Source organism: Molossus molossus, unplaced genomic scaffold (genome assembly GCF_014108415.1).
Source record: "Molossus molossus isolate mMolMol1 unplaced genomic scaffold, mMolMol1.p scaffold_m16_p_6, whole genome shotgun sequence".
NCBI classification, from domain to species: Eukaryota; Metazoa; Chordata; class Mammalia; order Chiroptera; family Molossidae; genus Molossus; species Molossus molossus.
The window spans coordinates 18,716,223-18,732,496 of NW_023425399.1; the positions used below are offsets into that span (position 1 = coordinate 18,716,223).

The 16,274-nt window shown below is 39.1% G+C and overlaps 1 protein-coding gene across 6 annotated transcripts in view; it reads left to right on the forward strand.

Moving 5' to 3' along the window:
* Positions 1–16,274, forward strand: part of RBL1 (RB transcriptional corepressor like 1) — an 84,524-nt gene that overhangs the window by 41,499 nt on the left and 26,751 nt on the right. For all 6 annotated transcript variants that reach the window (XM_036244995.1, XM_036244996.1, XM_036244997.1 and 3 more), the window contains 3 exons: positions 3,712–3,844; positions 11,928–12,194; positions 12,932–13,143. In XM_036244995.1, the coding sequence (XP_036100888.1) occupies positions 3,712–3,844; positions 11,928–12,194; positions 12,932–13,143 (612 nt within the window). The remainder of the gene's footprint in view (positions 1–3,711; positions 3,845–11,927; positions 12,195–12,931; positions 13,144–16,274) is intronic.

The window sequence follows — 16,274 nt, forward strand, 5'->3', positions numbered from 1 at the left end:
TTATCTTTTCATTCTTATTTGCTTTTCTTTGTCTCCTTACACTTTAATCTTTAACTTTTCCCTAATCACAAACTACTAAAGGAACTGTCCAAGACCGGGAAGAATTTAAAAGAAAATCGTTTCTTGAAATCTCTCTTTCATTAGTCTTTTGACTTTGGCAGCACTGTGATTAATGTGGCAATCTTTAGTATTCAATATTTCTATTATAGAATACATTGGGAAAGCATGAACTTGAAAGAAAAGGATTTGAGTTGGGGCTCTTGCTCTATTACTTAGTAGCAGTGTGTCTTTGGGCAATCACATTTTGAGCCTCAGTTTTCTTATCCCTAGGTGGAGAATGATAGTGCTTACCTCATGGGTTTACTTCTAATTATCAGATTAAGTGAGAGATATATGCACCCCTATGTTCATAGCTAAGATCTGGAAACAACCCAAGTGTCCATCAGTAGATGAGTGGATTAAAAAAGCTCTTGTACATTTACGCAATGGAATACTACACAGCTGTAAGAAAGAAAGAGCACTGACCCTTTGAGACGGCATAGAAGGACCTGGAGAGTATTACGCTGAGTGAAGTAAGTCAGTCAGAGAAAGACAAGTACCACATAATCTCATTTATGGAACATCATGAACAAAAGCTGTTGATCAAAATAGATCCAGAATCATGGAAGTAGGGAACAGACTGACAAACCACAGAGGGATGGGTGGTGGGGTGGTGGGAAGAGATAAACCAAAGAACTTACCTGCATATATGCACAACTAATGGACACAGACATTAGGTTGGGGAAAGCAGGATGGGGAGTGGGAGTGGGGAGGAGAGGGTCAATGGGGGAAAAAGAGGGGGCATCTGTGATACTTGTAACAATTAAAAAAAAAAAAAAAAGGTTGCCTTGGCTGGTTTGGCTCAGCAGTTAGAGCATTGGCCCGCAGTTCAGGGAGACCCGGGTTCGGTTCCCGCTAAGGGTACATACCTCGGTTGCAGTTTCTCCTCGGCCCCAGTTGGGGTTGTGCGGGAGGCAGCCACTTGATGTGTCTCTTTCACGTCGATGTTTCTCTCACTCCCTTCTCTCTTCCTCTCTCTCCCTCCGATTCTATCTGAACAAAAATGGAAAAATGTCCTCGAGTAAGGATTAAAAAAAAAATTTAACTGATATAAACTCTACACACAATAAACAACATTAACTTAATGAGCATTTTATGTGAGTGTTACACATTGTAAAGAAAAAAGGAAATTACGTAGTAAAAAGTTAAGCACGGCTGGTATGGCTCAGTGTTTGAGCATGGACCCATGCACCAGGAGGTTGCTGGTTCGATGTCCAGGGCACATGTCCTGGTTGTGGGCTGGGTCCCCAGTAGGGGGCATGCAGGAGGCAGCCAGTCAATGTTCTCTCTTATCGATGTTTTTTGTTTTTTTTTTAATCTTTATTGTTGAATGTAAAATGTATTACAGATGTCCCACATTTTTCCCCCTCTCCCCCCTCCTCCCCACTCCTGCCCCCCTCCCGCCTTTTCCCACACTATTGTCTGTGTCCATTGGTTATGCATATAAGTTCTTTGGTTTATTTCTTCCCACCCCATCAACCCCTTTCCCTTTGAGGTTTGTCAGTCTAGCAGTGAATTTGTACTTCTTAATCTCTTCACCTTTTTCACCCATTCCCCCAATCCCCCTCCCATCTGGCAACCAACAAAATGTTCTCTGTATCTGTGAGAATGTTTCTGTTCTACCTGTTCATTTTGTTTGTAGATTCCATTGTTGGTAGATATGTATTCATTGCCATTTTGTTTGTTCATATATTTTATCTTTTTCTTCAAAAAGACCCTTCATCATTTCATATAATAATGGTTTGGTGGTGATGAACTCCTTTAACTTTTTCTTGTCTGGGAAAGTCTTTATATGGCCATCGATTCTAAATGACAGCTTTGCAGGATAGAGTAATCTTGGTTGTAGGTTCTTGCTTTTCATCACTCCAATTATTTTTTGCCACTCCCTTCTGGCCTGCAAAGTTTCTTTTGAGAAATCAGCTGACAGCCTTATGGGAACTCCCTTGTAGGTAACTAGCTGCCTTTCTCTTGCTGCTTTTAAGATTCTCTCTTTGTCTTGAACCTTTTGCATTTTGATGATGATGTGTCTTGGTGTGGGCCTCTTGGGGTTCATCTTGTTTGGGACTCTCTGTGCTTCCTGGACTTGTATGTCTGTTTCCTTCACCAAGTTAGGAAAGTTTTCTGCCATTATTGTTTCAAACAGGTTTTCGATTTCTTGTTCTCTCTCTTCTCCTGGCACCCCCAAGATGCGAATGTTGGCACGCTTGAAGTTGTCCCAGAGGCTCCTTACACTTTCATCATTTTTTTGTATTCTTTTTTCTTTTTGCTGTTCTGATTGGGCGTTTTTTGCTTCCTTATATTCCAAATCGATGGTTTGCTTCTTGGATTTACATACTGTACTATTGAAGCTGTGTAAATTATTCTTTATTTCAGTTAATGCCTCCTTCGATTCTGACTGTGCATCCATAATTTCTGACTGGTCCTTTTTTATGCTCTTGAGGCCCTCACTAAGTTCATTGAGCATCCTTATAAGCAGTATTTTGAACTCAGCATCTGTTAGGTTGCTTATCTTCATTCTGCTTAGTTCTCCTCCTGGGGTTTTGTTCTGTTCTTTCATTTGGGACCTGTTTCTTTGTCTCCTCATTTTGGCTGCCTCCCTGTGTTTGTTTCTGTGTATTACTTAACGAGCAGTATGGGGCTAGCTGAGACCAGATGCTGCTCGTTTGAAAGAATTTAGGAAAAACCTGAAGCAGGATCCAAGACAGGCCAATCCTATGGTTAAGCAAGTGGCAACAGCTTGGGTGGGCCTGAAAGTTGGGTTGGGTGGGGCGGGGCCTCAGGGAGTCACCAGGGCGGGGCTACCAGTGTGAGCCAGGTTGCTGGAGTCCCAGATATGAAGGCTGTCTGCCGCCCCAGGGAAGGGCTCACCAAAGGAACAAAGGCCTCTGACAGCACGTTTGTCCCAGAGAAAGCCCCCTTTCCAGTCCTCGCTCCAGTGCCAAACAGCTCAGTTCTTCCCTGTATGTCTCTGGTGCCCCTTGAGCTGCCTCCCCTCCAAGCTTAGAGGGAGAGAGTCCAATAAGATAAGTCCGTGCGCGGACCCTTTAAGGAGCTGCCTGGTGCTCTAGCCGCCTCAGCCTCCCTGAGCCTCAGTTCCCGCTGGTTTTTCCAGCCAGAATTTATGGGGATTCTCTTCCTGGCACTGGGACCCTGAGCGGGGCACCTGGTGTGGGACAAGGACACCTCAGTTCTCAGGGAGGACCTTCCCAGCTGAGGTGTCCTCCTGATTTTTATCCGCCACACGGTGGTGTGGGAGCAGCCCATCTGCCTCCGCCCCTCCTACCAGTCTCCATGTGGCTGCTGCTTTAATTCCGTAGTTGTAGGACTTCCATTCAGCTTGATTTCAGGCGGTTTTGAATGATGTTGTTCTGTAGTTTAGTTGTAACTTTGATGTGGTTGTGGGAGGACGCGATACCGCGTTTACCTACGCCGCCATCTTGACTGGAAGTCTTCATTGATGTTTCTGTTTTTCTCTCCCTCTTTCTCTCTCTCTAAATCAATAAAGAAAAAAAATTTGGAATAAAAAAATAAGTTAACACTTTTTTCTTCTGTTACAAGTTTTTATCAGTATATTTATTTGTATGTAAAGCAAAGAGCTTTTGTTTTCAACAGGTTATATTTCCAAATAACTTTGAAACAGGAAATGGTGGAAATGTACAGGGACATCTTCCCATGATGCCAATGTCTCCTCTAATGCATCCAAGGGTAAAAGAAGTTCGAACAGACAGTGGAAGTCTTCGGAAGGGTAGGTTCACCATTGGCAAAACAATGAAAAATAACCAAGATAATTTTTTTAGAGAAAATTTCAAGTCTTCCTAATATACTATTAATTACTTCATCAGGATTTGAAAGGGGAATTAAATGCTTACGTCAGCCTCGCAGTGTGACTCATTCTTTACTTCTTTTATGTTAAAGTAGTAAGATTTCCAATCTGATTTTGAATATTATTATTTTTTATTTGCAGTGTCAATTGTTGTAAAAGTAGTATTTTGGTCTTTTAATAAACACACACAATCTTTCCCAGATACAAATAGAAAACTATAAGCTAAAGACCGACTTCTTTTTTAATCCTCACCCAAGGACATTTTTCCATTTTTTTTGTTCAGATAGAGTGGGAGGGAAAGAGAGGAAGAGAGAGAGAAACATCGATGTGAAAGGGACACATCGAGTGACTACCACCTGTACAACCCAGCCAGGGCTGGGGACAAACTGCAACCGAGGTACATGCCCTTAGCGGGAACCGAACCCGGCTCTTTCAGAACCATAGGCCAACACTCTAACCGCTGAGCCAAACCAGCCAGGGCTAAAGACCTACTTTTCAAATGCGACAAAAGATATATTCTCTCTGTCTATGCATGTCTCTATAGAAAGATAAGTGTTTATTTATTTTAAGAAAAAAACAGGAGTATTTCTATTGGACTACCTGATACAGAGGATAGTGTGGTATTTTTTTTTAATACAAATATATTTTATTTGAAATGAACAAAAATGCTTACACAGCTCAACAGGTCATTTGGAAACAAACTCTTGTTTGACTACTACGGAGCAAAAACAGTGATGAAGCACAAACGCCCTTCTTTTTTGACATGTATGTGCAAATAAGTAGGAAGACAGTACTTGGTTTTTTAAAAATTGACCTTCCCTTAAGGCCTGGTCATAGAAGTGTAAACAATGTGAATGAATGCACCATTTCAGTTTTGCTATCATATCTATGTCACCTATGTATTCTGAGAGCACACATATACCTGCCAATATACCTTGGAAAGGTTACTATATCACAGTTACATTTAAGTTCTTGGCAGGCAGGGCTGAGGAAAAGTACTTTGGAACAAGTTTTACATCCTATTTGGAAGAAATCACTAGTATTCCCTTAAATAACAGGTTACAATAGAAAGATACTGCCTGGAAGTTATCCTTTTCACTTTGGTTCATTTTTAGGTTTGGTTTGCGATTTTACATACAGTAGTTGTTTGATTTATTTGCTAATAGTACAGTCCTGCCACGATGTATTAAAGCACAGATACCTAGTATTTCTTCATCTGCATTTTTCAAGTCTAGTACTCTACTATATCCTTTGTATGTCAGCAGTTCTTGAATATTAAAAATATAATAATAAATGGGTAAAACTCTGCTAAAAATGCAGATGTCTACAACTGTAATGGTACTAGATGCGAAGGAAAAAATGGAAGGAAAAAGCAAACGTGTGCAGGAAATACTCAAGTTTTTGAATTTAAAAACAAGTTCCCCAGAGAAGCTGGCTATAATGGAATGTCCAGAAAACTTCCTTTGCCCAACAAAAGGTCATGAACAGCTCCAATCCAAAATTCTGAAAATTACAGTTATGCAGAGCTGTAAATGATGATCAAAGCAGTTGGAGGGAGAAGGATAAATGTGTCTTTCATTTGGCTACAGTTGGTAGCACAGCCTCTTTAGCTGTTGGTGGATCAGTATAAACCATGGATGTACCAGGTATGTTTTGAAGGACAGGGGTAGAAAAGCACTGAACATATTACCTGTCTATATCAGTAACAGGGCTTCATGACTAGGGAAATTTTCTAAACAGTAAAATGACTCCAGGATAGATCTTTCTCTCTCTCCATCATTAAATGTTGTAGAATTAAAAGAAAAAAAATTTTACAAGTAGATATAGTGAAAACAAAAAATTACAAGGCAGAGAACACAAAAGTATCAAGACAATGCTATACTTTCAACAGTATTCCATGAGGTTAGAAAACCTGTTAACTTTTATTTTATTTATTTTATTTTATTTTTTATTAATTAATTTTTGTTACAGATGTTTCTCCTTTTCCCCCCACTGATTCCCCCCTCCCCCACCCTCCCTACCCTTTCCCCAGTTTGTTGTCCATGTCCACTGTTCATGCATACATGCATATAAGTTCTGTGGTTTATCTCTCCCCCACTACCCCCCTATATAGGGGATTATCAGTCTGTATCCCACTTCCATGTCTCTGGGACTACCCCCTTCCTCAGACTGTTATGTTCATTATATTCCACAAATAAGTGAGATCATATGAAACTTGTAAAATCTGTTAACTTTTAAAGCCCTAGCAAAATATCACTCTTGTTTATAACTCACTTATTTGTCATATGACCATATTCTGCAACCTTTCTTTCCACATACTGAAGAATTCTGCATTCAGCCTTTAAGCATTCTGCATTTCTTTGCCAGTCTTGTAGCTGAGTAGAAAGATAAGTATTTAAAGCAGAGCAGAGAACTCTTTGGGATGCTAAAGTTCATCTCATGCATAACTTATTTATACATTCTTAAAATAGTTCATTTTAGCCTTACAAATAGGAAGACTTTTGTGTATCTTTCCTTATTTTCTCTAGGGATATAGCAAACTGATATGTACATTTTCTGGATTATATAGTGCTTGATTTTTTTTTTAATCAGTTAAGAAAATCTTTTGGCCACAGAATATCCCTGAACAACCCACAGATGAACAGGTATTCAGCTTACATAGTATTGTAGCTCTAGATCCATTTTTGAACTATGGTTTTTTATGTGTGTGTGAGTGCATGCATGCACGCACTTTGCTTTACATGTAGTGCAAGATTATTAAGATGTGCAAGCTGTGCATATGAAACAACTTTACCAACAGTGGAAATAATGATTGTTTTATAACATTTACAAATCTTGTCAAAACTTTAAAAATTCTCTATCAGTTATTTGTTTAGAGAAATGAACAAGTAGTAAAAATATTTAGTATAATTTGAAACATTGAGAATAAAAGTGTTTTATTTGTTTTTTAAAAAAAACTTACAGAAAATAGTTTAAACAGTGTGTGCTGCCTTCTCATTTAACTTATGATACTGAGTGGATCATCTGTTTTGTGTCTTGGTGAACTGTCATGTTGGATCAGCTTTCAACATTTTTTTTTTTTTTTTGAGAATTTTTGAGAGTTTATTTGAGCTAAAACTGAAGGCAGTGCCAGGAAGCAAGATCTCAAATGCTCCCAGCTTTTAACATTTTATTCTTTGTGCTTTCAATGCTGTGAAATATGTGAGAGTTTCTATGATGTTAAGTTTTGCCATCATCACTTCCTGTTGGACATCATTTTTTTGTCACAACTCTTTTATGTCAATAAATTTCATCTTTTCAATGTACTTCTAGCTACATATGTAATTTCTTGAATAGCACCAGAGTTGGTTTTTCTTCTGTAACTTCACTCTTATTTTAGTTTCACTTTCAACATTATTACTTCTTATTTCTTTGTTGCACTTTCATCTTTTTTGATGATTCCCTCTTTCATTTGTCTGTTTTGTGAAATGTGTGGGTTTATCACTGGGAGACAAGGAGGCAACATAGCTATATGCTTTGTTGTCTGCATGAATTGACTAACCACCAACACTTTGAAAGAAGTAACAGCATTAGTCACTGATCATGATGCACAGCTATTATTTACATAATGACTTATGGACTGAAGTTTTTAGTTATACAGTTACAGTTAATATACATTGGCAACTTTGAAATTTGAACTGTTTTGCTAGGGCTGTTGTTAATTTAAACTGATAATTGAAATTTCTGCATATTGGAACTATACAAAGCATAAAGTGTGTGTGTGTGTGTTTGCCTAAAGATCTAAGAACTAAAATCTTTCTTGGTGGGATTTTTTACTGTTACTTTCTTCATTATACTTTTTAGTATTGTGTGAATTTTTATTTTTTATTTTATTTTTATAATCCTTACCCGAGGACATTTTTCCACTCTTTTTTCAGATAGAGTGCAAGGGAGAGAGAGAGAGAAAAAAAAAAACATCGACATGAAAGGGACACATCGAGTGGTTGCCACCCACACGACCCAACCAGGGCCAGGGACAAACTGCAATCGAGTTACGTGCCCTTAGCGGAAACCGAACCCAGGTCTCTCTGGAGCACAGGCAGACATTCTAACTGCTGAGCCAAACCGGCCAGGGCTTGTTTGAATTTTTTTATATTTAATTCACATACCATAAAATTAACCCTTTTGACGTATACAGTTTAGTGCTTTTTAGAATATTCACCAGACTATACAATTTCCCCATTATCTAATTCCAGAATGTTTTCATTGCCCTAAAAAGAAACCCCATACCTAATATCAGTCACTCCAGTTCTTCCTTCCTCAAGCCCCTGGAACGACTAATCTACTTTTTGTCTCTTTCTATTCTGGACATTTCATATAAATGTAATCATGTAATATGTAGGCTTTATAATTGGCCTCTTTCATTTACCATGTTTTTAAGATACATATACAGTGATACCTCGGTTCTCGAACATAATTCGTTCCAGGAGGACGGTCGAGAACCAAATTGTTCGAGAACCGAAGCAATGAAACCAATAGGAAATAATGGAAACTGGATTAATTCGTTCCAAGCCCCAGAAAATGCCTATTTACTGGCCTAATTTGTATATAATATGTAGAAAAACATAAGTCTCAACAAGAAATAAAAGTGTACAGTATGTCTAAGGGTTAAATTCAGTGTAAAGCGTGACTCTCTCCACAAAGCGTGACTCTCTCTCTGCACTCACACTGATGACGCAAGCAAGGCGCGCTGGGCCGAATGAACGCCATTCGGCTCAACTCGGCTCATCTCGGAAGTTCGAGTTCCAAATATTTGTTCGGATTCCAAGACAAAAGTTTCTCGAATCTCCTGGTCGAATACTGATTTGGTCGAAAGTCAAGGCGTTCGAGAACCGAGGTATCACTGTATATTATAGCATGTACTACCACTTCATTTCTATCACTGAATAATGATTTATTGTGTGAATATTGTTTGTATATTCATTAGTTGATGGACATTGCTTTTTTTTTTTTAATATATTTTTGTTGGTTTTTTTAAGAGAGAAAGGAAAGGAGAGAGAGAGATAGAAACATTGATGTGAGTGAAAAACAACGATTGGCTGCCTCCTGCACGCCCTGCACTGGGGATCGAGCCCACAACCTAGGTAAGTGCCCTGACCAGGAATTGAACCAAGACCTCTCAGTCAATTAGACGACAATAAGTCCACTGAGCTACTCTGGTGGGGCAGACATTTCAATTATTTCCACTTGTTGACTGCTATGAATAATGGTGCTATGGCCCAGCCGGTGTGGCTCAGTGGTTGAACCTTGACCTATGAACCAAGAAGTCGCTAATTCAATTCCTGGTCAGGGCACATGCCCAGGTTGTAGGCCCAATCCCCAGTGTGGGGCATGCAGGAGACAACCAGTCAATGTTCTCTCTCATTGATGTTTCTCTCTCTAAAATCAATAAAGAAGAAAAAAATTTTTTTAATGATAATAATGGTGCTGTAAACATTCAGGGCATACGTCATTTTTATAATTAGAGGAAAAAGTTATTTTATAAGCATTCAGGCAAGAGAATCAAATAATAGAATATCCTTATAAACCAATCATATTGAGCCTTGACTCTGGGGACATAAAGCTTCTACTTTACCCCTAACATTTTGCTCTTTTAATATAGGCAGAGGTTCAAGAAAACAGAAGGTATGCTATTATTTTTAGGCCTCTCTCTCCCACTAGACTTGATATGAGCTACAATGGACAGACACACAACAAAAATTTAGTCACATATTATTAAATTTTGATTGAGTGTCCACTGTAGCTTTTCTTGTACTCTGTTAGGAAAAAATGATTTCAAGGGGTTTGCAGCTAACTTTATAGCTATAAACTGAGTCCTTCTTTGAAATGTCAGCTTTGAACATCACTAGTCAGATTCAAGGGCCACCTTGGATTTCTTAGATATGAGAGACATCCAGGTAGCCCTGGCCGGTTTTGCTCAGTGGATAGAACCTCAACCTTGTACCAAAAGGCCTCAGGTTTGATTCCTGGTCAAGAGCATGTACCTGGATTGCAGGTTTGATCCCCAGCCCTGGTTGGAGTTGTGAGGGAGGCAACCAGTTGCTGTTTCTCTCTCATATCAATGTTTCTCTCCCTCTCTCCCTCTCCCTTCCCTTTCTTCCACTATATATAAAAATCAGTGGAGCCCTGGCCGGTTTGGCTCAGCGGTTAGAGCGTCCACCTGCGGTCTGGAGAGACCCGGGTTCGGTTCCCGCTAAGGGCATGTACCTCGGTTGCAGTTTGTCCCCGGCCCTGGTTGGTCGTGCGGGTGGCAGCCACTTGATGTGTCCCTTTCACATCGATGTTTCCCTCTCTCTCTCCCTCCTACTCTGTCTGTACAAAAAATGGAAAAATGTCCTCGGATGAGGATTAAAAAAAAAAAATCAGTGGAAAAGTATCATCAGGTGAGGATTAACCAAAAAACAAAAAGACATCCAAGTAGAGTCCTGTTAGCGGTAACAGGAGTAACAAAATACCTTTCTACTTGTTAACTGAGTTGGGGCTGCTTTCATAATCCCCAGCATGTGGTTATGGAGAGATAATTATTAAACCATGACTATTTCCCCCACTCACCTCAGTAGTACAAAGAGCTGTCATAATCATTGCCAGAGGTAATTTTTGTACCTTTTAAGCTTTTTTTTTTTTTTTTTTATCCTCACCTGAGGACATTTTTTTCCAATATTTTTCAGATAGAGTGGGAGGGAGAGAGAGAGCGAGAAACATCGACATGAAAGGGACACATCGAGTGGCTGCCACCCGCATGACCAACCAGGGCCGGAGACAGACTGCAACCAAGGCACGCGCCCTCGGCAGGAACTGAACCCGGGTCTCTCTGGACCGCAGGCTGACGCTCTAACCACTGAGCAAACCGGCCAGGGCCCTTTTAAGCTTATTTTGAAAATAGATTGCATGGCTGTCTAATTATCTAGTGCAAGTAAAAATAAGTAATGGGATTCTTTTATTTTAAAAGCATATTCTGTACCTGTAAAGAAACAATGGACTGGGGGCAGTGAGGAAAAAGTATGGAAAAAGATGTAGGGTTTTAAGAAGCTAGAAGAACCTTTGCACCTAGTGGAGAGGGAAACAAGAGTAGTTCCTGCAGGATAGCACTGGAAGAGAGACATAATTTATACCCTGACTTTCTTTTTCATCAACATACTATTGCCAACCTTCAGATTAAAGCAAGCTAAGCAGAGTCTTATCACCTTTACTCATCTTCATCTTATAAAATATGATTCTGTACCTACTAAATTAGAAAGCTATAGCACTGCCTTAAACTGCAGAAGTATGGGGTATGTGAGGTGAAGGCAAAACTGTAAACCAAATAACTGTTTCTTTCTTCTTCTTAAGTGTTATTTACTAGATAAGATTGGGAGACAGAAGCTAATTGGACTGCTACTTTAAATTAGTGGTCATCTCATTCTACCTCTCAGCTTCTACTTTACCCTTAACATTTTGCTCCTTTAATATAGGCAGAGGTTCGCCCTGGCCGGTTTGGCTCAGCGGTTAGAGCGTCGGCCTGCGGTCCTGAGAGACCCGAGTTCGGTTCCCGCTAAGGGCACGTACCTCGGTTGCAGTTTTTCCCCGGCCCTGGTCTGTTGTGCGGGTGGCAGCCACTCGATGTGTTCCTTTCACATCGATGTTTCTCTCTCTCTCTCTTTTCCTCTCTCTCCCTCCCACTGTACCTGAACAAAAAATGGAAAAATGTCCTCGAGTGAGGATAAAAAACAAATAATAATAATAATATAGGCAGAGGTTCAAGAAACCAGGAGGGTGAGTTATCATTTTCACATTTTGTTGTAAGGACCTATTTCAGGCCTTTCTCTCCCACTTAGACTAGATATGAGGACAGAGGCCTTGTTTTTCAGTGCTGGACTCCTAGTGCCTAGGACAACTCAGTATCTTTTTGTTGAATGAATGAATGAACCTGGTTCATTATTTTGGAATACATATTAAACTGTTTTAAATTTATTTTTCTCTTTGTTAGATATGCAACCATTGTCTCCAATTTCTGTCCATGAACGCTACAGTTCTCCTACTGCAGGGAGTGCTAAGAGAAGACTTTTTGGGGAGGACCCCCCAAAGGAAATGCTTATGGACAGGATCATCACAGAAGGAAAAAAATTGAAAATTGCTCCTTCTTCAAGTATTACTACTGAAAATATATCGGTTTCACCTGGGCAAAGTCTTTTAACAATGGCCACAACCATAGTAACGGGGACAACAGGACATAAAGTTACAATCCCATTGCATGGTAACATTTTAATGCATGTATTTTATATTTTTTCTGAGTTGGATAAATTGTAAGAAATGTCTTACTGGATTGGATCACATGGCTTGCTAACCCAGTATTTTTTTTTTTTCTTGAACCTAAAAAACTATTTTATTTTTATTTTTTAGAGCAGTTAGGTACAGAGATTTTCCATATACTTCTCTGTCCCCAAATATGCACAGCCTCCCTCACTATAACACTCTTGCATCAGAATGGTACATTTGTTACAGTTGATGAACCTACACTGACACATTATTATCACCCCAAGTCCAAAGTTTTCATTAGGATTCACTCTTGATATTGTGTACTCTGGATTTTGACAAATGTCTAATGACACATATCAACCATTATAGTGTTATATAGAATAGTTTCACTGCCCTAACAGTCCTGTGCTCCACCTTGTATTTTGTTTTGAACCTGTACTTTTAAAATTTTTTCCTGTTTTATAAATTTATTGCCCTTCTTGTTAGGACTTATTTTCTTAGCTTTACAAATGAGTATATTGAGCAGGAATTTTCTTTTTTGATTAAAAAGTCTCCTTAAGAACTCAAAACAGAATAGAAATAGAAAATAATGTTATAACCTAGAATTACTATTATGTGCCTTTCCTCTTTTATTCTAACATATTTTTATATTCTTACACATAGATGGTTAGCTATAATTGACAACTTTTCTGGAACACATGCAGCTTTTGCTAAAACTCCTACTTGTATACTTAGGTATTGCAAATGATGCTGGAGAGATCACGCTGATACCAATTGCCATGAACACAACTCAGGAGTCCAGAACTGAGAGTCCTGTATCACTTACTGCTCAGTCATTAATGGATGCTTCTCCAAAACAAACTCATCTGACTAAAGCACAAGAGGTGCATCCAACTGGAATAAGCAGACCAAAGAGAACTGGGTCCCTGGCACTGTTTTACAGAAAGGTACGTGTTTTTATAGCATCCAGGAAGATTTCGTTTAATCAATGCAAGAAAGATTGAGTAACACAAAAGCTTTAGCTTTCTTTTTTTGTGTGTGGTAAAATATATATAACAAAAATTACGATTTTAACCATTTCTAAGTGTCATTAAAAGTACATTCATATTGTGCTGCTTTCACCACTATCAATTTCCAGAACTTTTGTATCTTCCTAAACTGAAATTCTGTACCAATTAAACAGTAATTCCCCATTCCTCTTTCTCTCCCCACCACCAGCCTCTGGTAATCACCATTCTACTTTCTATCTCTAGGAATTTGACTACTCTAGGTACCTCATATAAGGGAAATCTACAGTATTTGTCCTTTTGTGCCAGGCTTATTTCACTTAGCATAATGTTTTTATGGCTAATCCATGTTGCACGTGTTTCAGAATTCCCTTCCTTTTTAAGACTAAATAATATTCCATTATATATAATATTTTGTTTATCCATTCATAAGTGGTTGACATTTGGATTGTTTCTACCTTTTGGATATTGTGGATAATGCTACTATGAATATTGGTGTACAAATACCCATTTACATCTCTGCTTTCAGTTCTTCTGAGTATATACCCAAGAGTGGAATAATAATTCTAAATTTAGTTTTTTGGGGAAATGCCATATTGCTTTCCACAGTTGACTGTACCATTTTATATTCCTGCCTCAATACACAGGGATTCCAAGTTTCCCACATTGCCACCATTTGTTTTCAGGGTTTTAAAAATAATAGCCATCCTAATAAGTATGAATCACAGTAGTTTTTATTTGTGTTTCCTTAATGATTAGTGGTATTGAACATTTTTTATGTGCTTACTGGCTATCTGTATATCGTTTTGGAGAAATGTTTATTCAGGTTCTTTGCCCATTTTTCATTTGAGTTTTTTGTTGTTAGGTTGTAGAAGTTATTTATATATTCTGAATAATAATCCCTCACTAGATATATATTTTGCACATATATTTTCCTATTTTGTAGGTTGCCTTTTCACTGTGTTGATTGGGTCCTTTGATGCACAATAGTTTTTAATTTTGATGAAGCCCAATTTATTTGTTTTGTTGTTTTGTGCTTTTGGTGTCATATCTAAGAAATTATTGCCCATTTCAAAATCATGAAGTTTTTCCTTAGTTTCTTCTAGCAGTTTTATAGTTTTAGCAATTACTTTTAGGTGTTTGACCCATGTTTTTCTATAGTGTAAGGTAAAGATTCATTTTCATTCTTTTGAGTGTGGATATCCAGTTTTCTTAACACCATTTGTTTTTTTTGTTTTTTTTTTTTTTTTTTTTTTTATTGATTAATTTTTGTTACAAATGATTCTCCTTTTTTCCCCCAGTGGTTCCCCCCTCCCCCTTCCCTCCCCGCCCCTTCCCCCGATTGTTGTCCATGTCCACTGTTCATGCCTATATGCATATAAATTCTGTTGTTCATCCCTCTCTCAGCTCCCCACTCCTTAGGGGATTGTCCTCAAACTGTTATGTTCATTATATTCCAGAAATCAGTGAGATCATATGAAATTTGTCTTTCTCTGCTTGGCTTGTTTCACTCAGGATGATACTTTCCAGGTCCCTCCATGTAGTCTCAAAGGACAAGAGATCTTTCTTTCTTACCGCTGCGTAGTACTCCATTGTGTATATGTACCACAGCTTTTTAATCCATTCGTCTACTGATGGGCACTTGGGCTGTTTCCAGATCTTAGCGATTGTAAATAGTGCTGCTACAAAGATGGGGGTACATATATTCTTTCTGATTGGCTTAACACCATTTGTTAAAAAGATTGTTCTTGCCTTGGCCGGTTTGGCTCAGCATTTAGAGCATCAGTCCACAGACCAAGGAGTCGAGAGTTTGATTCCGGTCAAGGGCACATATCCTGGTTGTGGTTCGGTCCCTGACCCTGGTTGGGTGGTGCAGGAGGCAACTAGTCGATGTGTCTCTTTCACATCTATCTCTCCAGACCACAGGCCAACACCCTAACTGCTGAGCCAAACCGGCCAGGGAGTCACATCTCTCTCTCTTTCTCTCTCTCTCTTTCTCCTTCCCTCCCTCCTACTCTATCTGAAGATAAATAGAAAAAATATATATCCTCGGTGAGGATAAAAACAAAAAAAGAAAAAGATTGTTCTACCCCCCCATTCAATGGTCTTGGCACCCTTGTCTCATTCGACCATATATGTTTATTTCAGAGTCATTTATTCTATTGATTAGCCTCTTTATGTCTGTTTTTATACCAGTACCACATATTTGATTGTGGCAACTTCATAGTAGGTTTTGAAATCAGGAAATGTGAGACCTCCAACTTTTTCTTTTTCAAGATTATTTTGAAAGCAGGAAAGTGTTTGTTTGTTTGTTTGTTTGTTTTATCCTCACCTAAGGACATTTTTTCCATTTTTTGTTCAGATAGAGTGGGAGGGAGAGGGAGAGAGAAACATCGACTAGAAAGGGACACATCGAGTGGCTGCCATCCACACAACCCAACCAGGGCCAGGGACAAACTGCAACCGAGGTACGCACACCCTTAGCAGGAACCGAACCCGGTCTCTCTGGACCGCAGGCCAACGCTCTAACTGCTGAGCCAAACTGGCCAGAGCTAAAGCAGGAAAGTTTTGAAATCAGGAAATATGAGACCTCCAACTTTGTTTTTCTTTCTAAAGATTATTTAAAATCAGGAAAGTTTTGAAATCAGAAAATGTGAAACCTTCCTTTTTTTTTTTTCAAAATGATTTGGCTTTTGGTCCCCTGAGATTCCATGAGTTCTAGGATGGATTTTTCTACTGCAAAGAACATCATTGGGGTTTTTGTAGGGTTTACATTGAATCTAGTAGATTGCTTTGAGTAGTGTTAACATTTTTTTTTATTATTTTTTTTATCCTCAACCGAGGACATTTTTTGCATTTATCTTCAGAGAGAGCAGGAGGGAGAGAAGGGGGAAGAGGGACAGAGAAACATCAATGTGAGAGAGACACATCAACTGGTTGCTACCCACACAGCCTCAACCGGGGCCGGGGACAAACGCAACCAAGGTACATGCCCTCAGCGGGAACCGAACTCGGGACTCTCTACTCCGTGGGCTGACGCTGTAACCGCTGACCAGGGCTTAACTTTTTTT